The sequence below is a fragment of the Metopolophium dirhodum genome, chromosome 1 (genome assembly GCF_019925205.1).
Source record: "Metopolophium dirhodum isolate CAU chromosome 1, ASM1992520v1, whole genome shotgun sequence".
Lineage (NCBI taxonomy): Eukaryota > Metazoa > Arthropoda > Insecta > Hemiptera > Aphididae > Metopolophium > Metopolophium dirhodum.
This window is the reverse complement of record NC_083560.1, coordinates 97,697,174-97,709,268: the sequence shown is the minus strand read 5'-3', so window position 1 is coordinate 97,709,268 and position 12,095 is coordinate 97,697,174. Positions and strand designations below refer to the sequence as shown.

At 32.9% G+C, this 12,095-nt stretch overlaps 1 protein-coding gene and 1 pseudogene across 1 annotated transcript; one reads left to right on the top strand and one right to left on the bottom strand.

Moving 5' to 3' along the window:
- Nucleotides 1-2,477: 2,477 nt before the first annotated feature.
- Nucleotides 2,478-9,391, bottom strand: LOC132947763 (uncharacterized; annotated as a pseudogene).
- A 1,207-nt stretch (nucleotides 9,392-10,598) lies between these two features.
- Nucleotides 10,599-11,513, top strand: LOC132947753 (uncharacterized). Its single transcript, XM_061018001.1, has one exon. The coding sequence runs from the start codon at nucleotides 10,599-10,601 to the stop codon at nucleotides 11,511-11,513; it is 915 nt and encodes a 304-aa protein (XP_060873984.1).
- The last annotated feature ends 582 nt before the right edge of the window (nucleotides 11,514-12,095 follow it).

The following is a 12,095-nucleotide window of genomic DNA, read 5'->3' as shown; positions in this document are numbered from 1 at the left end:
TAAAAAATCATCTTCCTAATCACTTCCAGTAATCTGAAAAAAGAACTAACGCGCGGCCATTTTAAACTATTTGAAGATTGAAGATCTCTTGTATTTTCACTACTAGTTACTGTACTTAATGACATTTTTATTATTTTAAGTAATAATGTAATAAATAATATTAAGTAATCTGAAATATAAAATGTCTACCATATAATATTATTACAATATAACGAATAACGATATCGATATGGATTAAATAAATATAGCACAGTGCACACGGAATGACGATTATGATAAAATACGATTATGAACAACGTAAGGGACTGGTCGATACAAGCGCACTATAATTCATAATATTGTCTACAAGTATAGACCGGCATAATATTATCATGTATCTATTATACACAACTATAAGTTATAACTATATACTTTAAACGATAATATAGTTTTCAAGTTATTTTTAGAATTTTCTTTCCAATTTTCAGAATCTGGTAGTCGGCTGTATTTTTCTTATCGATAATAAATGATTGTTATTACTTATTTGTACTGCAAACATCTAATACTATAAAATTACAATACCTTATTATAGCTATTTTATAGCTTATTGCCGTTCAAATCTAATAAAATATATTAATATAGGTACACAAAATTATGTTATCAAGAAAAAGTACAGAAATGTTTGTGTTGTTATAGTATTGGATTATTTTTATTTTTTAATGATATAGTAATATTTATGTATAAACGAAAAATTTCAAAATGTTTTTAACCTATTGGTTTTTTTTTGTAAATCAACTGAGAAAAGCTAAGTTATTTCAACTGTAAATTAAACTAGTTAAGTTAAAAAGTTTAAAAAAAATTAACTTTTTAACTTAACTTTAACTTTTTAACTGGTTAATGCCCACCTTTACAAATTACACTAGGAGTTGTAGCTTGATCAGACAAATTTGGTCAAAATTAAATACAAATTCAATTAATTTATATTCTAATAGTGCTTAGTAAAATTTGTGATTATAAATATTTTGTTTTTATATTGGTTTCTTTAATAGGTATTTACACTTATGTTGTTAAGCAATAATATATTACCTTTATATAATTTTGTAATGAATTTTTATTAAAAAATAAAATTCTATTTTAACGTTAAAATAACAAAAATGTGCAAATTATTTTGTGTTAGAAATTCATAAAAAATTTTCTTTTTAAATCTAAGATTTGATAATGTAATATAAGATTACCCATAAGTTTGTCTAGTTATATAAAAAAAAAATCAATACAGGAAATTCAAATTACATTTTTAGGAGCGTTAGAAGTTCAAATTTTCACAACATTGGACATTCACTTGATTTCTCATGTAGCGACCATCTGTGCAAAAACCAATCTCATAGACTTCACATAGCTATTATCATGTAACACGAGAAGTTTAAAACTAGTGCCTTATGGTGTCTCAGAGATATCGCACGGATGCCAAACGCCAGGTTGAGTGATGTTATAATTATAAATGAGATGTTAAAAGATTAAGTCTATAGGACTTCACAAATAACTTCTTACTCAACTTCTATCGATTGTTTATTTAGATCGCTCAATAGTTAATAAACAAAACTTAGACTTCTATAGATCATCAAAAATTGAAAAATATATTACATCAAACTCACCTGTATGTTAAATTAAACTGCTATATTTACCGTTATTAGACTTCTCAGAGATATTATACCCTTTTATAATTGGTTTTTTACACTGCATTTATCAACTACTTTAAGTAGCTTGAAATTGATGTCGCTGAGTAGTTGTGAAACAACTTTTAGATCAAACATCATTATTCTATAATTATATAGCTCTATAGCTATTATATAGGTATACCCTATAATATTAGTATACCGCTATTATATTAGCTGTTTAAGACTTGCCATAATAGAAGTTATAATTAACAAATTAGAAATATTATTCAGTGTACCTACAGGTGGAGCTATGTCAAGTGGTAAAAACATGTAAATATTTTCTAATTTTCTTTTTTAGTTACCTATTGAGGGAGGAAAACATTTAAATAATAGCCATTAGATTTTTAAAACAGTAAAAGTACTTTTATTTATTGTAACAAAAAAATGTATATTTATAATACTATGTACACTTGACAAAATATAAAATTCACAATTGAGTTATTAAATGTAAAACATAAGTATACCTAGTACATAATAACTTTTTTTTTTCAGTTTATAACCGACGGTGCCGCGGGAATTACTTTCGCATTACTGCCGCGACGCCGCCATCGTTTATTGGACAACAAATAATATACATACATACGTGGGGGGGGGGGTTGACGGGACATGTCCCGATACATTACACACACGAGTTATACATTTTTTTAAGTTCCAGAACTTCCTGACGCCTTCGCGAGCCGACCGAAGTCCGGGGTACATAATAACTAACATGTAATATAATAATGGGATTGTTTTCTTCTTTTAATATAAATTATTGGAAAAAATATTATTTATTTTGAGTCTGTAGATCTCTTATAAATCGCTGAGCCATGACGAAACCAGTCTTTAATATGCAACTCAACATCAAGGTCTGATAAGTTGAATTTTTCCCTAGATAAGTCTAAAGAACAAATAAACGAACAAAAATGAGAATTCCCACTAGACACAAAAATATTTAAATTACCTTTTATGATGCTTATAAACCAAATATTTTCGAGTCTGTAGTTATTTCGAAAATCTGTTCATGAACATTTTGAAGATAGCTCGTTACTGTAACACGCACGTTAAATGAAATTCTTGATATCAGTACCTCCTATTCTAGTAATACAATTTGTCTGCAAAATTATAGTATGTCTTTAATAGACCTTTAATAAGGTGGCAATAAAATTAATTAACTCCTAAGTTACTGAATAACATAAGAAAAAAAGTAAAGTACCCCGTTAATTAACTTAGTTAAAAGTAACTTAACTTTAACTTATAAACTTGTTAATGCCCAACCTTGCTTTTTGGACTAAAAATAAAATTGTATTGATTTTTATCGAAAAAATAACTAAACAATTTGAAATTTGAACCCACATAGCATCGTAATATTAATTTAATACTAATTCGATATTGAACTCAGTTTTAAAATTTAAATTAATGTTAACATATGACCAATTGTAGTATAATATTTAACATTTATTAAAGATCGGATAAAGATGAAATGCCGTAAAATCAAACTTGAATGAAAACTTGAAACAAGCATTCAATCAGCATTAAGAATTTTATCTTAATTTAATGCTATTTAAATACTCAATAAACATAAATCAAATTGTATTTGAACATTAATTTAATGATAGTTAAAAGTTTATCCCAAATAGTTCAACCTGTATAGAATGTTATCTTAATTTAAATAATCAAACTTTAAAAGTATTTATGTGCATTAAAAACCAACCAAATATGCGCTAAAAAATCCTAAATATGCATAAATATATGCACTAAAATGTTAATATGCATAATAGAATTTAGCAAAAAAAATGTATTTTTTAAATATGATTATATTATAAATATTTAAATATAACAATCTGCAGAAAATGATCTTTATTCAGTGTTGTAGTAATAGTGAATAAACTCTGAAAATTGCCTTGTTTATTCTGTAGTAAATTCACTGATGTTAAATGTTTTTCAGTTATAATATGTTGAGTACCGTTTATTAAATACCGTTTATCATGGAAAACTTTGACTTCACATAATTTGCACAGTATGATTTGACCATCGGTTGAAAAAATATTCTCCCCGAATTCACGCACATAATTACGAAGACTACTTGAGATAATGGCCACACGCCATGGCCCAATCTATCACATTACCTCATATTTGAAATACGCAGTGAATCATCCATTTTAAAACTCCCGTTTAACAAAATATTTTTATGGACCAAACCGAATTAGAACTAAATTTATTTAATTATATATTTAATTGAATTCTTTATAGTACAAATTGTGTTTATGTTGACCATCAGACTTTGTAATATGGAAGTTTCACTGCATTAATATTTTACAATTTAAATTATTAAATTACTAAAAAAATTGTATGATTGTGTAATTGCATATGTATTTTTATTATTTTAATTAGGTATAATATAAGAATTACATTGATATATTAGTTTATTTTCTTTTTATATTAAACGGTGCTTGAATGAGTGCATATTTTATAAATTGTTCGATCTCTTCATTAATGGTTTCACTTTGAATTTTTTTCAAACACTTGACTGAATCTGTATAATATTAAACAAAACATTTTTTATTACTAAATAGACACATGATTCATAACAAATTGTACTTAAATATATAAAAAATAATCAACATCGGAAAAAAATTTATGATATAATATACATATATAATATAAAAATAAAATGTAATGATAACAATGCTAAAAAATAATTTTTAAAAATTACTAAATATTTTGTTTAATAAATTGGAAGTTTAAATATAAATTTTAAAATATAGGTTATATGTATACTTAGTCAGTGGAACCTTGATAATAATCATCAATGGTTTTTATTTATTTATAATAGTCTATTATGTTCAAGAGAAACGTAATTTATCTTGACTTACTTAGGTTTTCAAATTATTAAGGTTTTAGAAAATAAAATTCAAATTATAAAAAAGCTTTTAAATAGTACTTATATTTTTTTGTTATTGATGTTCATTACTATATTATTATAAAAATATATGTGTAATACAAATGTTCAAATATGTCAAATATATATAAATGTATTATAATAATATGTAGACAAAACAACAATTTATAGTAAATAGTATAATAGTTTATTTTAATAACAAGTATTTTTTGCAAAGATAATGTGGAATAAAACATTTTAAGAAACACAATCAGTGATAAAATTATCAACCCATATAACAGCATCTCGGTGTGGCTATCTGATCGTTGATAAACTTTAGATTTTCTTTAGTTTTTTATTTAATTTATCAAGGTTTTTGGAAGAGCTGAACATCAAATATTTCGAATTTCCAATGGTTCTATATAGTATTTATATTATGTTATTCGTATACTTAACGAGTCTCGCACAATACAAAATGGTGTTTATAAAAAACAAATGGTCACATATATTATATTGATGCACAGCGATATAAATATACTTCACATACGAATATTATTATAAATATAATATATTATGTGTATAGGATTAAATCATTTTTTTTAATACCGAAGATATTACTATTAAGATATCTTGAGTACTTATAATATTTGATTACCTTAATCATGTTTAGAGAAAATATGATTATAATATTATGATATTTAAATTAAATTAATACATTTAATGATATAAAACTATATAAATATATTCATGAAACTTACTAAATATGACTTTCGATATTGCAAGATTGGAAAAACATTTCTTTTTATTTCCTCTGCCATGGAAAGAGTACAACTTTAAAAGGCTCTCCGTAAATAGAAATTGCATAATTTGTTTGACAAAAATCTTTACCGTTTTTCCAACAAGTGCTATCAGCTTCTTTTTCTAGATCAAATCAAGAAAAATATAAACACATTTATAAGGGTACACTACAAATGTTCATAACAATAGTCATACGCAGTAATAACTAATAATACACATATCATGAATAATATAAGATAACATTAAACTATAAAAAATAATTTTTTATATTTAGTTACCATTTCAATATTGTATATTTTGTCCACAGATAATTGTTCTTCAATAGAATTTAATGTAGTTTCATCACAGATTGGAAAGAAGCAGTAAAGATGTGAATAATCAATAGTTTCCTTACCGTTACTATCGTTGATGTAGGAATCATTTTTTTTAGTCTGTTCAAGTAACATGGTCCAGTTTTTTGTCCAGGTTTCTCATATTATGTTTTAGAAGTATTATGTTATGTTGCATGAAATCTTTGAATTGTTCATCTAAAAATACAATAGTTATACAGAAACATGGAAAACATAAAAATTTACTAAATGGTTTTAAGATTTTTTTTTTGAGATTAAAAAAGATTTACAGATATACATACAGTATACCATGAGAAAAATGTTTCGTCACACTTGGCATTTACTAAACACTTTATTATAGGTTTAATATTATATTATATAGTATATAGAACAACAGGTACCTGATAAATCCTTTTTTGCCTTTATAGTTTTTACAGGGCTTCTTTTTAGATTCTGAGCGAAGCGATGAATGTATTTTACAATGATGTGTGTTTTTTTTTTATTTTTTTTTTTTATTTTTGTGTCTGTCATCACCTTTTAGGACAGTAAAAGTACTTGGATTTTCTTCAATAGTAACTTTTCTGATAGGAAAGTGAATCTAGTTGGTATTTTGGGGGGTCAAAAGTAAAAATTTTCCAGTAGTTTTCACAAGCGACGTGATAAACAAAAGAAAAATTAAGGAAAAACGGGAATTTTTACGCAAAATCTGTTTTAAAATCAGTATTATAAAAGATACTTTTAAAATTGCATCTAAATATAGATACCTGGAAATAAAACATTAAATATAACATTTAAAATTTTCCATGTGGCTTGTTAGACCAAAATCTATATTTAGATGCAATTTTAAAAGTATCTTTTATAATACTGTACTGTACACAATTTTAACATTACTCCAGCAGCAGAAATTGAAACAAATATACTACATATTTACACGTCCATAATACTAATTAGTAATGAATAATGACCAAAAATATTGATTAATCTAATAATTATTTAACAATAATAGTAAAGTCACTATTGTATTTTCTATTAAAAATTTTCATTTCTAATTGTTTTTAGTTAACAATATTTCATTTTTTAAATTCCAATATTAGGATTTAGATAATCGAAGCAAGTGTTCATTTCAATTTAATTATTAATTTATTTTCCAAAAGAAATTTAATGTAGTTATTCATAAGCAACTAAGCAATTTGGAAATAAGAAATTCTTAATGCTTATTATTAATAAATTATCAATTATCATCCATACATTTTCTGCATAAATATTTTCTCTGTAAACCTTATAACCATATATTCAAATATGTAGTTGTTAATAATTATATAACATACCTACAGCTTTATGATAAAAAATTAATACATTTCTATGTAATATACCAATAATAACATTAAATAATATAAGAAAGCGCATATTTACATTATACCTACTTAGCATATTCATTAGACTCCACAGAATCCTATGAATTATGATTACCTGTCAATGTATCTTAGAGACTATATTTACACTACCTACCTACACAATTAAACAGCAGCTTAATTAAAGAATGGTTTTCACACTATACAGTACACATTATTAGTAGGTATAATATAAAATCTCCATTAACCATTATCAATATTATAATAAAAGGGGGAACTTTTATTTAACAGATTTATATTGTGTTTATAGTTTAGTGGTATATACATTTTTAAATTTTGGCAATTAATAAATACTTGCAATATTTAAGTATATCATGTAACGAGACAGAATTAATAGGAATAAACGAAACAACCCGCGCCATCTACCGGACATAACAAGTGTCAAATGAAACGGTACCGAGCCGACTTAATCATGACTTTCCAACATTTTACTCATCGGTAATGCAACTAATGATCGCGTAAAGTGTTGTGGTACTTAATAACTTGATATACTATACTGTCCATTACTTTTCCTACCCGTAAAACAACACGTATGTAGAATAAAGACAAAAGTGCGTCGAACTATAAAAACGCACTGACACCGTACAGAGCGCACGGCAGCACACGCGCTCGAAGACCGGACAACTTTACAGGACTTTCCGACACGGAAAAGCACGAGTTGAGGTCAACAATACGAAAGTAAACAAGATCATCAAAAGCTACATCGATATAACTTAGCCGCCCACGTGAGAACCAACACGCATCACGCAGAAACCTAAGGAAATGTGGTCAATATAATTCAGCACCCCAACCAGCGGCAATAGGTGTCACACTACATTTATACAGGCCAGATCAGAGCCTACAGTATCATTCGATCATTCGATCATTCATTCGATCGTTCATTCCCGTCATCGTTCTCATTCTCTAATATTACCAGTTCAATTTCAACGTTAAGTAACTTCCCTCCACACCTCTCTTCCAGCCTTTACAGTGTAGGTAGTGGTACGCCCTGGCAGCGTACTGGTCAAGCTACTCACGCCTAAACCACTGGAGAGAGCTTCCCCACAACACTCTCTGTGCGGAGTCGGTAGTGGTACGTCTTAGCAGCGTACTGTTCAAGCTACCGATTCCAAACAGCAGTGGTCGTTGTCCGCAACCGCCGACCGTCGCCGTCACCCGCACGCGCCACTGTCGAACCAGTCATCTCCAACTGCTATTGCCGCCGCTGTAGGACGCGCTTTCCTCGCAGCCACCACTTCGCGCCGCACCTATTCCATTCACGCTGTCACGGGAAAACGGATCACTTTAGGAGGAAGCAGTGTTGTGCATCGAGGACGAGTCAACGCCCGATAGCCACATCCCGTTCATATACGCCCGCCACACACCACCAACCGAGTCGGCTGTTTTGGTCTGGGGTAGTCAACTGCCCGATCCATCAACCCTACGGCACCCACGTGAGTCATACCACTCGTCAATAACCAACGTATCAAATATTTGTAGCTCAACGAGCAAATTATATCAAAAGAAAATATTGTAAAAACCATTTAAAATTCTATACCGAAATATCTGTAGCTCGAAGAGCACTTGTCAAACTAAAAGAAAAAACTGTATAACATAAATAAACTGTTTTGACTATTTTACGTAAGAATAAAGAACCATCATTCGATCACACAAAACAAACTGCGTTCTGCACTCTTACAATCATTAATGAATAATAAAATAAAAGGTGATATAATCATGACTCTAAAAGATCTATTTGATAGATAAGATATTAATACCTATTTTACATACCATTTAGAGTTTTAAAATAAATATGTTCTTTTGTTAGAACGATTTTGTGGTACTCTTCAACATGTTTTCGTAGCAATGCATATCCGCTGAATAATTGTCCACATTTATTGTCTGGACATTTTATTGATTTTTTAATGATATTTTCTTCAACGATTCCACTGCCACACTTCTTTCTATGTGCTACTAAATTCCGTTGGTACCCAAAAACTTTTTTACATATATTGCACATAAGTGAAGATGAAGACGACATTATACTTACAACATTTATAAAATAAAAGGTAACGAATAAACACAATTAGGTATACGCGTCGTTGTATTATGATAATGCGCGGATAATGTATGTTTCTTAATAATTATATGATATTTATATTTATATTTAAACATGCGCGGGTAATATAATGTTTCTTAATAATTATATGATAATATGATAATAATCCTTACTTTCTGATTGGTCGCTGAATTTTGCTCTCGATCCTCTCGTAACATTGACACGTTTGTCTTTGTTATCGTCCGACACTCCGAAGTCATGCCCAGTAACTCAACGTCGCAGGCCGACACAGCGGCCCCGAACTACAATAAACTGTTTAATGCGGTAACCGAATTGCAAGAAAAACTACGTGTGTTACAGTTGTTATGGACGTCTCCAAAACCGAGTTTGTTCGCTAATAAGAAATACGTGGTGTAGGAGTTATCACTAATACTTTATTAATATAATCAGTTGTACAGAATACTTAGATTTAAATAATTAGACTTAAAAGATTAACAGAGGTTCTGCTCGATGGTCTGACAGTACTACACTAACTCTTATACAGACAGCGAGACACGGTAGGGGCTCGCTCGGGCTCAAAACTGTCCACACAGCGAATTCCCTTAGCCCGTGTGACTCTGCCTGTTCACATATTAATATGCTTACACACTATTCTATATTATACTATTACTATATATCATACTGTGCTAACCTAACCTAACAACGCCGGTTGGATCACATGTCGACTACCGTATCCTTCCAGATATCGGGACGTCGATATGGACGTTCACCGGACATGAGACTAGCAACCAAGCAGACGACTGGATTAGTTCAGTCGACGGCTTGGCACACACGAACCAATGGCCACTCAGATACCGTTTAATGTATGTACGTTCGCACGTATCCGACGCTGCCCGAAGCTGGTTTTTACTGGAGGAATTCGATGATTGGGACAACTTCGTCGGAAAATTCCGTACGACATTCGTTCGTACCATACGAAAGGCAGACTTATGGCGAGAACTCGAGTCGCGAGTACAATCGCCGAATGAGCCTACAATCGATTACTTTTACGAGAAGATCGGTCTATGCCGTAAGTTAGACTTGTCGTTCGTCGAAACATGCGATTACGTGCTAGAAGGTTTAAGATCTCAGCAACAGGCGGATTGGGTATCCGGACGAGTGCAGACCGATAGAGACGTTCTTTTATCGGACATCCGTGAATGGGAACGTCTGCGTGCCAAACGTCAACATCTATTTCCGCCAACTGCACCGAACCGCAAGAACAACCGTTACGATTGATCGTCGACAGTACCGACCGCGCCCAAAACACCGAACGAACCGAGATCCGTCGTCGTCGACCGCGAAAAGTCGACGTCGAGAACGTCAAGTAACGAAACTCCGCCGCCGACGCTACGCGCGGAGATTACGTGTTATAACTGCAGAGGGGACGGGCATATCTCTCGAGATTGTCCGCGACCCCAACGGCCGATGAAATGCACGCGCTGCGATTCTAATCAACACCGATGGGGCAGGTGCCCCGACAGAGAAGCCGAGACGAGCTTGAACCGTCAGTCAGCAAACTATGTGAACTCGACCGCTATACGTAATTCTGGAAATCTCTACACCAAAACTGTGATTATAAACGACACGTCTGTAAACGGAATCGTCGACACGAGTAGTACGAACGTCCTCCTCCGCGAGTCAGTCGCGTGTCGAGCCGGAGTCACCTACCAGCGCACCAGTCGACCATTGTACGCTGTAGGCGACGCGAACCAACCAAGCACCATAACGATAGGTGAGGCCAAGGTTGACGTCGATATAGACGGTGTGTTGGCCGCCGACCATGAAGTACGCATCGTCAGCGATGACGCGTTGCCCGTCGACGTATTGGTGGGCCAAACGTGGCTTCAACTCCCACACGTACACTTTTATAAATGTGGATCCGAATTGATTTTCGAGGCTAACGCCGGGTTGGAAACAACCGATTGTTCGGTGACGGACTACGATAACACATGCAGCTACGTGGCCGAGGTCCGGGCACCGAAACCGAGAGAAACAATAACCGTCGACGACGTAAGGATCGACACATCGGTGACCGCCGAGCAACGTGACGAATTAATGACGCTCATGAACCGATATCGCGATGTCTTCGCCAAGACGCTGGACGAATTAGGCTGCACGGACGTAGTGAAAATGGAGATCGTTGAAACGCCTGATAGTGCATCAGTCAGCGCTAAGGCGTACCGTTCGTCGCCGTCCGACAGGCGACTCATCTCGAATATTCTACTCGAATGGAAATCAGCTGGCATCATTTCAGACTCGACTTCGTCATATGCAAGCCCCGTGTTATTGGTTAATAAAGCGTCGGGCGAAAGAGACTCTGTGTGGACTCCCGTAAGTTGAACGAACAAACCGTAACGCATCCCTTCCCTATGCCGGACGTTGATGTTCAATTGGGGGCGTTGGCCCATGGATGCATCTTTACCACGTTAGACCTGTTCAATGGGTTCCTGCAGATTCCCCTCTCAGACGATGCCAAAGACAAAACAGCATTTGTGACTGAAGATACCGTCGCCAGGTTTGAGCGCATGCCCTTCGGCCTGAAGGGGGCACCGGGAGTCTTCCAGCGGCTGATGTCGACAGTTTTCAAGGACCTGCGAGACGCCGGAGTGGTAAATACCTACTTGGACGGACATAATCATTCCGTCGAAAGACTGGGCCGAGATGCTGACCAGCCTAGGTAAGGTGTTCGAACCTCTTATGGGGGCGAAGCTGACTCTGAAACCGTCCAAATGCAATTTTGGAATGACGCAACTGGATTATCTGGGTTTTTGAATTAGAAAGGGCGAAATCGAACCGGTACGAAAAATCGACGCTATCAGTAACTATCCGCAACCACTAGACACACACGAAGTGCGACGTTTCCTCGGCCTCGCCAGATACTTCCGCCGTTTTATCGTAAGGTTTGCCGAAATTGCCGAACAA